The sequence below is a fragment of the Fundulus heteroclitus genome, chromosome 2 (genome assembly GCF_011125445.2).
Source record: "Fundulus heteroclitus isolate FHET01 chromosome 2, MU-UCD_Fhet_4.1, whole genome shotgun sequence".
Taxonomy (NCBI): domain Eukaryota; kingdom Metazoa; phylum Chordata; class Actinopteri; order Cyprinodontiformes; family Fundulidae; genus Fundulus; species Fundulus heteroclitus.
The window spans coordinates 14036851-14051344 of record NC_046362.1 but is presented as its reverse complement, the minus strand read 5'-3'; the positions used below and the strand labels follow the sequence as shown (position 1 = coordinate 14051344).

Below are 14494 nucleotides of genomic sequence, written 5' to 3'. Positions count from 1 at the left end.
GTTCTTAGAATAATTATAGACAATTCCTGTGTTTTTCTGATCTAACCCCCCCCCCCCCCAACCCCCCCCCACCCCACACACACACACACACACACACACACACTCACACACACACCAAATCACACTCACATGACATAAGGTATGTTCTGTGAGGAACTGGCGTAAATCGGTTTCAAAAGATGATAGACAACAGCGAGAAATTACTTTTCTTTAATAAATCCAACATACAAATTTGTTAGGTAGTCATGAAATTACATGGCACATCAATTACACAAACTATATTTATGGATGTATAAAAACAACCCGCAGGATTCTTGCTTGGCACCAGCTGACATTTTAATACATCAGCATCAAATCAGCGTAATTAGAGGCAATTAACACAGTAATTATTTAAACGAGAAACTCACGGAGTTAATGCAGCCAAGAAAATAGGAATAATTTTTTTTTTGTTGTTGCCTGGTAACCCGGCATAAAGATAATACAGGTTTCTATTATAACAGAAAAAGAAATGTTCTGGAGGTAGTTGGAGCCATTTTTGTTCTTGCATTAACTCTAATTATCTGCAAACAACCCACCTCTGATTATATCCTCTTGCTGCGATGAGGCTCATCATATGGTGTTTTTTTTTTAACAGTGCTGGGTCAGAAGATCACATCCACTCGCCGTTGGTATGAATATAATTACTTCAGCATTTTAAAGTCCCATTTAATCACTTTTTTTTTAAGAATAAACTGATTTTCTTGGAAACAATATTGACGGTTTAAAAAAAACAAGACTTTGAGTGCACAAGTTTGAATTTTTGTTGAATGTTAGGTTCAAATATATGCATGCACTTCCACTGAAAATTGGATAACTCCCCTTCTTCAAGTTGCAGAACAAAAAAAACACATTTTGTCCTCATGAACAAGTCTCAACCATGACAGCAGGTTTCCGGCTTCCTTGAGTGTCTTTAAAATGACTCGGTTTCTTTGCATTGTCTTTTAAGCAGATGGCGAATTTTCTGTAGAGTTGAGGTCGACCAACCCAGATGCTTCATGTTAGCCTGCCTTATCCTTTCCAAAACCAGTCTTAATGTATGTTTGCGATTATTGTCCGCTTGGCACACCCAATTGTGTCCAAGGTTATACCATCTGACCCAAACCTTCACAAATACAGCAAAAAAAAAAAAAAAGTATAATAAAAAGGAACAATCTAGAAACTAAATGGACTCCAGCTAATTATAAAACTGTAAGCTGTGGAAAAACTGAAAAACTGTATGGTCAGATAAGATGGAGGTTTTTTTAAAAATCACAAGAAGAATGTTTAGGAGGAGTCACAATTTGGCCTTCTAACCTAAGAACAGAAGAATATACCAGCTGGCAGCCACGGTGGTGGTAACATCATGATAAGGGTCCATTTTGCTGCTAAAGGTATCGGGACGCTGGACTAGGCAATCGGAATGGTAAAAGACAGAGAACTCCTTTTCTTCCTGTCAAATGGACAACAAGGCGTTGGAAAGGTGGACATACTTGTGTGTTCCAGCTGGACCCTAATGACCCTAAAAACGCATCAAAACTAGATCATGAACGGGTAAAGCAGGCTTAACTCTAAGGCTCTGGAATGACCCTGACCTCGGACAGAGTCAAAAGTGTTTTAAAACTCTGTTGCTGGCCAGAAAACCAAGCAACTTATATAAACTCTGATTTTGTTATGAAGAGGAGCCAAAAAATAACCACCAAGAACGCTTGTTGATGAATTCAACAAGCCTGTGGTTACTCTGGAACCACAGGCCGGGGGTCTATGGATATATTTGACTCTAACTGTGTGATTTTAAAGCTCTGATTTTTAAGAGCTGACAATAAAAATCAAACTTGGGCAACAAATTCTAGTTTTTAAAAATCAGTAAAATGTTTAGCCAAATAAACCTTTAAAAGCTCAGAGGATACACGGCATCCATGCGCATGACGAGCGTATGTAAAGTTCTGGACTGGGACTGTAAAATAATCGCCTTCACCGTTTCGTTAATCAGGATACAGACCCGGAAATACACCCTAAAAGGAAACCTTTAAGCACAGAGGAGAATATTCTTCGGCATCGATCAGCGAGAGAAATGACACGAATGTTTCTTTTCCCTCCATAGGAGTTTTCTGATTTCTGCCATTCTGGCACCTGAATCAGTCTGACTGGACAACTTATGTGTTTGTTTCCTCCAGACGAGCTCCTCTGGCTCCAGTGGCCGTCACGTGACACACCTCCACGTCGGCCCCCAGTCTCTGCAGCTCGTCCAGCCAGATCTGCTGCTTTTGAGACAGCCGATCGCTGGGGCCCTTCACCTCCACCAGCTGCAACGAGAAAACGTTCCGACATTCAGCTACGGCGGACATGCAAAACAACTTTTAAAAAGATGAAACCCGGGCCCGAGCTCGGCCGATCTCACCTTATAGGTGTTGTTTGTGGTGTTCCACACGACGAGATCGGGCAAACCTCCCCTGCAGTGTCTGTAGTCTTTGGCCATTCGCTCAATCACGCCACCGAGGAAGACCCCGCCGAGACATGCGATCAGAGACTGGAAACAACACAGGATAAACGTGACGCTGCTGGGCGCGTGTTACGTGTCCATGTAAGCAAAAACTACGGCTGAGTCGTAGGAAGATGCAGAACATTCATACATAACATTTTGTTTATAATAAGTGCCAAAAACTGTAAGAAAAAATAAAGAAAGAAAGAAAGAAAGATACATCTTTTTCAGGTTTTGACTGTGACACACATACATAGTCAGTACCTTTAGCCAGGATAAGGTAGCTCTAAATAAAACCCAGAGCAATCAATCTCCTTGAGAAGCAAACTTGTTGGCAAATAGAGTCGACCTTTCGTTTCATTTAATCTCAATGTGAACGCAGCTGTCCATTCAGGCTCTCAAACAGGGGCGCCACCAGGGGATGGTCAGGGGTGGCCATGCCCTAGTCATTTCCCTAGTAACTGTTTTGTTCTCCAATAAATTAATAAACGTGCACCTTTTTCTAAATATAATTACACAATAAAAAGGAATTGTTGTTCAACTCAAAATGTTAACTGTACTGTTATTGGTCTATGCACATTAGATCATTAGGAACATTAAAAATCTCCCCAAAAAGTCTTTCTACTTAAGTCTTTCTGATAGTTTTCTACAGGCAGCTTTACTACAACAGTAGAATAAAATCCTGAAATTATGGCTTTAGTTTCAGTGCCACCCCAAGAGTTTGAGGGGCCCCATCTGGCCCCCCCCTATGAAACATTTCTGGAGGCGCCACTGCTCTCAAAAGATTCGTCAGAGAGCAGAGATGAACAAACTGCATCACTTAGACTAAGGAACGGAGCAGAGAGGCCAGCGAGAAATATCCAAAGCGGACACCTGGTGAAGCAGCCAAGAGGCCCGTGGTAACTCTGAGGGAGCTGCAGCGATCCACGCCTCGGGTGGAAGAATCTGTCAACCCGAGCGACTATCAGTCGGTGCGCTCCACAAAACTAGCTCTGCACTTCATTATGAACCCAGCACTCCCAAGTGAAGCATGGTAGTGGCAGCAGCATGCTGTGGAGACCCTTATCTTCACCAGAGGAGGAGTTAATAGGGAGATAAGCTAAGATAAAATAAGAATTTCTTTATTGTCTTGTAGGGCTGAACGATTTTGGAAAATAATCTAATTGCGATTCTTTTTCTTAATATTGCGATTTAATGCGATTTTTTTCCCCAGTTTAATTTATCATGTGTTTTTAAACATATACAAACAACAAATCAATTTGTTTCCTCGCCATGTGGATTAGTTGCTAAAAGACCCACAGCATCTAAACTCAGAGCAGAAATGATTGCGTTCTGCCTACAATATATTTCAACCAAAATTCCAATTTTTTTTCTGCAATAACCACAAGCAACAAAAATGACCTCTAGATACAGATGTTTGTAAACAAGGACTATTTAAAACAAGAACTTTTAATGTTTCTATTGATCAGAATATTATTCAAGAGAACAGCTTTTAATTTAATTGAACATCAATCCTTGTTGAACATAAAGTGCAAAGTGCAACCAACAAGCAAGTCTATGTATTAAACTGATTGACCAGAACTTAATGCTATGTATGATTATATAAACTCTAAAACAAGTAAAAAAAAAAATTTGATTATCTCACTGCTGCAACTGTCTTCCCTTCCATGTGGAGGCAAACCCACTTTAAACATTTTACTGACACCTAATGAACGTGTCTGATTCACTAATTGTTACATAGCCAAAAATTGCAGACCTCTGCGATTTGGAAATTGCATTTTTTAAAATCACGATTATGACAGAGGCATACAAACAGAGAGTCACACACAGCTATTAGCAATGACAAAGAAGAAAAAAAGAACAAACTAGTCTAATATAAGATGAAGCTAAATAAAGGCTAATTTCTGCAAAGAGATGTAATTGCACTAAAATGCGGTTCCACATTTTACTTTGGTTCAAATGAGACTATAAACCACAATCCCTTTTCAGATTAAACAGAATACAGTGAAGTGTGCGGCCGTTAGCGGGATTGCGCGTGAAAACCAGAAAGAGGTTCTAAACACCTGCGCCTGCTGAAGGGACGAGAAACGCTCCCAGCTGACCAGCGAGCACACTTTACCCTCCTGAGATGTCCACACGTCCTCCAGCATGTCGCGCAGCGTTTCCACGGACGCCTCGCGCAGCAGCCGGACACGAGAGGCTACGGCTTCCCGCCTGTTTTCGTAGAAGCAGTCGGTGTACAGATCCAGAGGACAGGCCTGTGAAACGCAAAATAAAACGTCAGCCTCTGGCGGGAGCGGACGCCGCGGCGGCTCAGGCGCTCCTCCACCTGGTACGGGTTCCTGAAGACGTCCGGGATGCCTTCCATGAAGATGATGTCCCACATCAGAAGACCGAACAAGGTGGAGAACGTGGATCCTTCGCCGTGGATGCCTTTCACACAGAAGACAAACGTTCTGCTCTTGTACAAGCATTTTGATTTATTTGTATATATGTTGTTGTTTTTTTTAATAAAGGCTTATGGTTTACCTTGGTCAAAGCCTAGATGTCGGTAATGAGCCAAGCAAAGCTCTTCGACTGAGCATATTACGGTGGCATGAGCGCTCCCATCCTCTCCTTCTTCACTTTCAGGTAAAAGGAATCTGGATTTCCCCATGCCGCCTTCGTGAGGAAACAGCTGACCCCGGATGGTCACCTGGAAGAAAAGTTACAAAGACCCTTTGAGAGTGGTCCTCCTCCGATAAATACCGAACCCCACATGTCAACGGGGCGCGGACAAACTCACATGTTTAACATCTCGGACGTGGACGGCGGGCAGCTCTCGGAGCTGCAGCCGGTACTTTTTACAGCTGGGAGCCTCTTTCATCCTGAGAGCTCTCTGATGGAGGGAGAGTCTGTGGCCGGTGCGCACCAGAGGATCCGACAGCCCATCTCTCATAGCACAGATAGCCTGAGTATGATAGGGTTCATTACAAAAAAAAACAGGCCAATAAATAAAAGCTGAAAGTGACAGTCAGAGTGAGACCTTTTCAAAGCCTGGCGTGTTGTTCTGGAATTCCTGCGGTAAAAACTTAAATCTTACACTCAAAAAAGAAATAAAACCAAACTCTCTGTTGTAGCCGTTATTAAGTGCCGACCACATTTACTGGCACCCTGGTATAGATGTGTAAAAAGCGTTAAAGTATGTGTGCTAGAGTTGGATGAGATAGAAAAAAAAATAGAAATCATATTGATCGATATTGACAATTATCAACAAATTCAAAACAAATATATTAAGTGCAGCCCTGGTCATTTTATGCTGTTGCTTAGCGACCTGTTTTTAGATACAGAACACACAAACATTGAATTCAAACTCAACCCTTTATTGAACCAACTTTTTACCAAATCTGCACGTCTTTGAAAAATTAAAAAGAACGCTTGTTCTCTCTGAACTCTTTGAAAGTGGGGCGGGGCGTTCCTGGGTCGGCATTACTGATTGGTTGGAATGATGTAATGACTGTAATATCAACCAGCATGATAGGCTAGAATGCAAAAGGAAGGAAAACTGTTATTCTATTGAACTTTTTATTGACCCTTTTTTTCTATCGATGGATACATATTGTTATTGATGCCAGAGCACACATCCTCTCTACATCTCTTTACAGTCCTCCTCACTGTACGTGGAGACGAGATGAATATAGATCCTCCACCAGCCTAGTGGGCGGTCAAATGACAAGAAATTGCCTAATTGGTTGAGTTAAACGGGGCAACACCGGAAGAAAAGTTGTGTTTTTGTTTTTTTTCCCCATCTATAGCAAAAGATGGTGAATTTATTATTATAGAAGGTTTTGTTGTTTTTTATTACAAATCTTTAACAGAAGTGCAGATGAATGCCTGCTTGATCCAGTTTAATCAAGCCTCCTTCCCAAACTTTTAACACACCTTTTTCTCCATTCAGACATGTCCCAGTCCAACAGGTAAAATGGCTATGCTCGGTTTCTAACGCTCTAAAAACGGACGTGTTATGCTGCAGCCTCGGGCCGTGTCCGCTACCTTCACTTACTGGAGCGGCCCTAATCTGCAAGCGTGCAAAACTGCAACGTCTTTGGCACGGTGGCCTTTAGCGCTAATAGGATCTACACCCGTGGTGTGTTATCCGCGCGTTAACACTGCGGGCAGCAGGGGCGGATTTAAGAAATCTGGGGCTTTAGGAAAAGAAAGGCATGGGGCCCTCTGAATTGTGAAGACAACACATAAAACAGACCCATTATATACAGATACAAAACATTTTATAGAATAGACATGCGTTATTCTACCTTTTGTCCCTCTCTTATCCCTTTTCTTGTTGTTTTCCTCTATGTTTTCTTTTGTCCCTTTTTCTAATAGGCAACCCATGATCTGCTAATCTGTTCTCCATTTTTCATTTGAATGAAGTAATAGCTGGAAGAAAATCTGCGCCCGTCTCCATTTCTTGGCAAGATCCTGTCCTTCACCTGGAGCGGTCCTCTCAGTACTATTGAGTAGGGCTGTGCATAAAAATCGATATAAAGATTAATATCGATATTTTTAAAAACGATTAAATATAAATATTCTGGCTTTCAATATCGATATACCTCCCAACCTCTAGGGGGCGTTATTACAGCGCAACCATTACAGTTCACAGCGAAGGAGAGCAAGTGAGACGAATTTGTGGAACGGCCGACAGGATTTTAGAAGCTCCTTTGTCCCTAAAATCAGATGTTTGGGCACATTTTTGGTTTCTGTGACACGTTAAATGCATTGAAGCAAATGCACTTTATTTTCCTGTTAATATGTCTGTGATCAATAAATAGAACATAAACATAATATTTGGCTGATTTTGGTGATTGAATCACTGAGCATTAATTCAAAGTAATAAATATCGATATTGGAATCAAAGCAAGCTGAGCCATGTATCGAGAATCGTATCGTATCGTGAGCTGTGTATCGAGAATCGTATCGAATCGGCTCATCCTAGATGATACCCAGCCCTACTATTGAGCAACGTGCACGATCAGACAGCTGATTGGCCAGAGCTGGGTCATCTTCAGGAAGTAAACTGTGCTGACTGCTTACCAGCAGAGTGGATGATGCTGGACTCACAGTCTGGTGGAATAACATCATTATCAAAGCCTGGCTGGATAATCGGGGCCCCCAGGAACTTGGGGGCCCTAGGCAACTGCCTAGTTTCGCCTAATGGTAAATCCGCCCCTGGCGAGCAGAGCAGGGAATTTAAACCGTAAGGATTCCTTTGGTCGCCATAAGTAACAGGGTTCCCACACCTTGGTGAACATCAAATTCAAGGACCTTTCAAGGACTTTCCAGGACCAATTTCCTCAAATTCAAGGACCACACGTGGCGGCATTTACCTACTGTGACCGCTGAATAGGTTATCATATTTTAATACAATGCAAATTCAATAAAAGACTAAACGGCATAGAAGTTGTTGGGTCAGAAGCAATGCAAGAAAGTGGACTTAACTTATAGCCTACATTGATATTGATCATATTCATAGCCTACATTTATATCCACAGTACATGGCTATGCCATACTACATTACATATAAGATGTACATTAGCCAACCGTTTCATGGAATTTTATGGAAAAAAGTGCAGCATTGAGATGTTCAGAATTATATCAATTTGTTTCACTTACTTTCATCTTTGATGAAGGTAGTTTTTGACTTTGACTCTGAAAAGTCGCTTAATATAGCGACAGAGTCGCTGAGTTGGCAACACTGCGTGAATGTAACCTATTGGACGCACGTAGGTCTAAACAGTAGCCTACCAACTAACGAAGAAGAGCGAACATACTTTTGCAAATCAAAAGTCTGCGGAATCAACATAATTTTAAAAGATCGTGTGGTAGTAAAATAATGACACACGAGTTGTCATCCGTGTGAACTTTCAACCCCACAAAAAAATTCAAGGACTTTCAAGGACAAGGTGTTTTTTTGGCTGTTTTCAAGAACTTTCAAGGGCCTTGAATTGTTTTTTTTCAGATTCACAAACTTTCAAGGATTTCAAGGACCCGTGGGAACCCTGAAGTAAAGTTAGTGACTTAAAGTCAGATGTTATGAAGGGTTAATAATGGACGGATGTCAAATGACACTACTTACTTGATCGGGTTTTTTGAGGTGCTGGTGAAGGTTCAGAGCCAGCCTGTCCCACCATCGGCCCCGGCTGTCAGGACAGTAGACGGACTGCTTCAGCAAGGCCCGCAGCTCCTCCACCGCATCCTGTCGCACGGAAACCAGAGAAATGCCACCGTTACCGACGCTCTCAGCTCCATATACCAAACACCAGTCTGGTGCGGTCGGTAGACCTCGTAGCGACGCAGCCTCTGTAAGATCTCCACTCCTCTGGACAAGACGCGCGTGTACGCCCATCCCGTCGTGAAGCTGCGGAGGAACACCGGCAGCTCTTCCTGGTGACTGGACGAAAGTTAAGATTGCAATTACTAAGCAGTCGCAGAAGTGCTGGCAAACAGCAGGGCTGATGAAGTCCTGACCTGAGGTCGTGGTTGAGGCGGAGCTCACACCAGGCTCCTTTAGCGGCGGTGTAAAGCTCCAGGGCCTGCTCCCACTGACCGCCCTGCATGGCCAGGGTAACCTCCAGCAGGGCTCGCATGGACGCTTCATATCTGGTGTAATGTAAGGAGTCACAAGCGTTAGGTCCTGCTTGCTGTGCTGAAATGAAATCGCAGACAGCCGCAGTGCCAAAAGTATTCACACCCTTTAAAAATTGTCCCTTTTCAGAATCAGAATCAGAATCAAGTGTAATCGGCAAGTAGGTTTGCACTTACAAGGAATTTGACTTGGTGTTGATGGTGCAGACAAAAAATAAGAATACAGCAAAATAAGAAGTAAAAAGGATATATATACGGAAAACCAAAATGTTAAAACCAAAAACCTCAGTAGTGTTTTTTTTTTTTTTTTTTTGTGGTACACCAGCACAAGGCAGAGCATTCATTTGTGAAGTAACAGGAAAAAAAGAGGGTTTTATTTTGAGTTTTTTTATATGACTTAGAATTAGACAACTTTATTTGTCATTTTGTATGCACAGAGTGCGTACAGAACGAAATTTCGTTGGCATACAGCTTGAAAATTTCAGTGAATTGCAGTAGATTTCAGAATAACGTTACTTTATATAAATAAAAAAATCTGAAAAGTGTGGTGTGCACTTGTGCTTAGCTTCCGTCACTCTGATTTCCCGAAATAAAACAACTTTCCTGCAATTATAGCTGCAGGTCTGTAAGCGTTGCACATCTAGAGCAGTAAACGGACGTTCTTCTTCTTCTCGGCACATCAGCTCAAATTCGATCAGATGCAAAGGACAGCATCTATGAACAGCTACTTTTAAACGCCACAGACACATGCTCAACAGGATTTAGGCCTGAACTTTGACTGGGCCATTAGAACACCTGGAAATGCTTCGATCTTAACCAGGGGTTAAAGCAGACTTTACAAAATAATTGAACCTGGCTAAATACAGCAAAGTTTTCTGAAGAAAGAGTGACATTAAACTCATTCTTATTGCTGAAAATATTGAAACTTTCCGCCCCTAAACAAGAGGAGTCCCAACCTTTTGTCAAATGGGCCAAAATGGTCAAGTCCAAGGTACTCAAGGGAGAAAAAATACAATAAAAAACAACTAAAACAACCAAAAAATTATATTGTAAACTGTTTTTAACCTGCTCCACAAAATATGCAGTATTTTAATTAATAATATTAGTTAGACTTTTTTGTAGGAAAGGGATGTGTCAATCATTGTGGATCCAAACCTTCAAAAAGGTTTTGCACATTCGGCGTATTTAAAAAAAACGGTAAAACGGTTGTCTGTTCTCAGCAGTAAAAAAAGGGTTTGGTTGCTGTATTTAGGAAACTTTAAGAAATTAATATTAAAGCAGATTTCGATGTCCAAAGGTCTGCATTTGAGCAAAGGTCATTGGACAGATGTGGTCCTAGTTACTGGTGCCCCCATAATTCCAAAAACGCATAAAAACATATACCCAAATTAAATTAGACGCTGTTCTTTACCCCTTTAGAGAAAAAGCAAAACTTGGTGCCTCTGTAAAGGTAACACTTGAAGTTTTTAAACTAAGAAGTCCAGTTTGGTGTTCTGGTAACCAGTGCAGGTTGATGCAAGGAGACTCTCGCTGAAAAACAAGGGAGCCAATAGAGACAAGTCTTTTGTGTGATAGCTTCAAATTTGAATGCAATATAATAATAATAAAAAAAAAAAAAAAGACTATTCTAGATCTGTTTTTTTTTTCTGTAGGTATGTCTAGGCGTTCTCCAACACCTTTCTGATAAGTAATCAGAAAAAAACATCGTCACTCCTGTGACAAACTCCGCTGCTTCTTCTGCTGTTATTTGGATCTTTACACACAATCCCTGGTGAAAATGTACGTCTGACACCAAAAGCTGACTTTTACACACAAGGCAACGGATGAGCTTTACGCACGCTCCTGCTATGGAGTTTTAAGTGTCCTACCCGGTGGATTTCACTGGCTGCAATCTCCACATGTTAATATGAGCGTCTAAACTGACTGGTCCACCCAACGTACCTCAAAAAACAGGAGGAGGGAGGGTTTTGAGAAACGAGTGAATGGTGAATGACATTGGCTCTGGAGTAACAGCGGATCGACACAGTTGGTCAAAAGAGATGTCAATCAAAGGAGGAGGGCCTAGAGGACCATTGTGAAACAAGACTTTTTTTTTTTAAATAGAAGTCTGCAGTAGGAACTACATGGTTTTGAAGTCAAAAATACGTTCTGATGGGTCACCGGTGACTCGTTCCCAGTTACAATGTAAAAAGAGTGGTTATTAAAAGAAGAATACTTTGTGTTGTCCCAAACATTCTCAAATTGGATAAAGATTTTAACTTCTCAGTAATAATTTTGCCCAAATTAAAAATAAAAAGTCTCCATCTTTTTCAACCACCTGTGCTGAAGAGGGTAAATCATTGTTGAATTAAAATTGGTGGGGGCCACACAAAATCAGTCAATCGGGCCACAATTTGGGACACCCCTGCCCTAAAACGAGAAATAGAAAACAAATTACCTCCCTAAAAAAAACCAAAAAAACGGTTATTTTAATTATTTTCCCCTAATAAGACAAACATCCGGGACCCATATTGTGTTTCAGATCTACATTATTTTTTTATGTTTTACATAAAGATAATTGCTTCATTTCACTAAAGGATTACAGGTTCCGTTTTTTGTCAGGTAGATGAAAATAACGGAAACATTCACAATGCATGTGGTTTCACTAAGCAATGAGAAATAAGATCTAATTGTTTCAGTATTGGTCTCCTCTGACCAGGGCTCCATGTTTGCTGTTTCTCCTGCACGACGTCTGGCAAACCGCAAGAAGGTCCTTCCACTGCAAAAAGGGAACTCAAAGTAGGTAAAATCCTCTTGAAATTAGTGCATTTTTCATTGATTTGAGTTGGTAAATAAGACTATTTGCCAATGGAATAAAGTTTTTGCACTTAAAATAAGAACAATTCATCTCCATCATCTTATTTCAAGTGCAGGATGTCTAATTATCTTATTTTAGGGATAGAAATTCTCATGTCATTGGCAAATAGTCTTATTTAGATGCTCAAATCAAGGAAAAATATACAAATTTTAAGAACATTTTACTAATTTTTAGTTCTCTTTTTGCATTGTATAACAACTAAGTGCAAGACTGTGGCTCTTCAGATTACAAAATGCGACTTGAATGGGGTGTGAATACTTTTTGCAAGGCCGCAAACCCTCACCTGACGAGATCCTCTCTGTCTCGAAAGACCTTGGCCGCTCGCTGCACGGTGTAGTCAGGGAAGGCCAGCCGGCCCGAGTTCACCAACAGGATGGTGAAAAGCTGGTTCTGACCCCCCGCTGCCATTTCCTCCTCGTCCATGGTGTCCGTCAAAGAGAAGAGCAGCAGGACGCGGGAGAAGACGGCCCGGGGCCCGCGACACAGGCGCACACAGGCCCCTGCCAGCTGCTTTGCCCTGTAAACCAAAGGAAAAGGGATGGCAGATACTGCCGGCGGGGTCCGTACGCTCGCAAACTCAGCAGAAACGATCATCTCACCGTTTCAGGATCACCGTCCCAACTCTGCTCTGACCGGAGGCCGGCGAGAAGAACGACTTCTGCCTGCTCAGACGGAGAAGCCCTTCGATTACCTGCTGCTTTTGAGTGCCAGAACCGCCCAGGTGGAAAGTTTTAGCCAGAGCTTTAAGTTCAGGGGCGGGAAGGAGATCCAGAGCCTCCCCGAGGTCCTCCAGGTCCTCCTCTGAAAGACACGGGGACGAGAAAACGTCAACACCTCAGAAAGCATTTCAAAAGAAAAATCTGATTGAATTTTTATTGTAGGGATTAGGGGTCCCTTACCTGTCTGTAGAAAACCTATCTGGACCAGTTCCTGGGCGACCGGCCCCAGATCTCTGCAGATCTCGCCGTAATCCAGCTTACTGACCTGCAGCCACTTCAGTTTCCTCTGAAAGAGCCTCACATACAGCTTCTGGGCCACGACTTCAGGAGACAGGAAAACTCATGACAGCAACTTCTCAGTCACGCTTCGACATCTCTGGTCACACTACGTCGCGTCCACCTACCCGACAACCTCCGAAAGCCGTGGACCACCGCCATGTCCTCCTGGTTGAAGAGCGTCCTGTCGTCCTCGTTCTCCAACACGGCGTGAAGCACGGTCTGGAAGTTTCGCAGGTAGTAGGGAAGCGACGGGGCGTCGGACCTCTCGGCCTCCGGCGCCGAATCCACCCCGACGGCGGTGATGCTCCTTTCTGGCGTGTCGTGGAGAGACGGGGGAGCCTCGGGTTCACGCCGCTGCCTGGTGCTTTCCTCTGGGTCAGGACCAGATGATGCCTCCTCTGATTCTCCTCCATATTTTGCTTTCTTTCCTAAACCAGCACCGAAGGAGGCTTTGTTTTTCCTCTTTTCCAGTTTGGACGTGGAGGTCGGTTGCTTGGAGGATGGTTTCTCTGCAGACGATGGCTCTCCTGCTGCTGCTGCCGGAGCGTCCACGCTGGTGTCCAACGCTGAAGCACAAGCGTCTTCTGGACAGACCTGGACGTTCTCCTTCTGGGAGCTGCTGGCCGACTCCTCAGGACTCATCTGATCAGACTGGCCGCTCTCCTCTGCGCGTTTGCTGTATTTTCTGGACAGCTTGGAGGACAGACTCCCTAAGCCAATGGCTCTGACCACAGTCTTGCTGTTTATCTCCCGTGGAGCCTGCAGAGAGTTGTTCTTCTTAAAATAAGGACTGGCCCCGGTTTTTGCGTCCTCGCCTCTCTGGTCCAGCTCAGGGGACTTTGACAGATGGCTTGCAGGTGGCAGCTGGACGCCTGAAGCATCCTCCTCTCTGCCTCCAGAGGCTCCAGCGTTGTCCCCTCTGTCAAAGTTCTCACACTGCAGGTCGATGTGATCATTGATCTTGAATCTTGGGACCAGCTGTCCACAGAGGGGACAGGCCAGGCTCGCCGGAGGCTGGCTCCGGAAGAAAGAGGAGATGGGAGTCCCAGCTTTAGCGTCGTCTTTCCTCTTGTTCCTCAAAGACAAGCTTCGCCGCAGTTTATCTTTGTTCGTCCTTCCTGCCATGCCGTGACCGGATTGTTGTGGTGACACTTGAGTTAAAAGACATATGTCTCTTAGATGGCGCGCAAACCTTTTCTAACCACGTCACCCTGCTGCATACTGCTGGGAAAGCTAATTATTGTTAAACCTGCGAGGATCCTAGCTGAATGCTAACGCGCAGAAAACTTACACAACAAATGAATACGGCTATCCCGGCGCGCTAGCAGCGATGCATGCAATGTGTCGTTCGTTACTGAGCCGAATCTATGTGCCGGTTCTTTTTGCCCGGCTTCAACCTGAGCACAGGGTTACCTGGCTACTACTGACACGTTAAATTAATGAAAGACGTATGATAAATCACTTAATGTAGAAAGCTAGAAACTGTAGCGGTGATCAAAAATCGTTCAAAACGTCGTT

At 43.1% G+C, this 14494-nt stretch overlaps 1 protein-coding gene across 1 annotated transcript; it reads right to left on the bottom strand.

The window, feature by feature from the left end:
- Positions 1 to 194: 194 nt before the first annotated feature.
- On the bottom strand, positions 195 to 14345 carry fan1 (FANCD2 and FANCI associated nuclease 1). The gene is made up of 13 exons (XM_012880440.3): positions 13102 to 14345; positions 12878 to 13018; positions 12578 to 12779; positions 12262 to 12495; positions 9005 to 9136; positions 8819 to 8927; positions 8613 to 8732; positions 5283 to 5447; positions 5027 to 5192; positions 4827 to 4930; positions 4561 to 4755; positions 2417 to 2545; positions 195 to 2321 (listed from the first exon to the last, which is right to left on the bottom strand). The coding sequence occupies exons 1-13, from the start codon at positions 14099 to 14101 to the stop codon at positions 2172 to 2174; spliced, it is 2847 nt and encodes a 948-aa protein (XP_012735894.2). The 5' UTR covers positions 14102 to 14345; the 3' UTR covers positions 195 to 2171.
- Between the last annotated feature and the right edge of the window lie 149 nt (positions 14346 to 14494).

Excerpts from the sequence above, each read along its gene's own strand:
- fan1 (XM_012880440.3), bottom strand. The coding sequence starts at position 14,101 with ATGGCAGGAAGGACGAACAAAGATAAACTGCGGCGAAGCTTGTCTTTG. Across the intron at positions 5,448-8,612 it reads ACCTCAAAAAACCCGATCAA|GCTATCTGTGCTATGAGAGA; the intron begins GTAAGTAGTGTC and ends TATCATACTCAG. Across the intron at positions 5,193-5,282 it reads ACGTCCGAGATGTTAAACAT|GTGACCATCCGGGGTCAGCT; the intron begins GTGAGTTTGTCC and ends CTTTTCTTCCAG.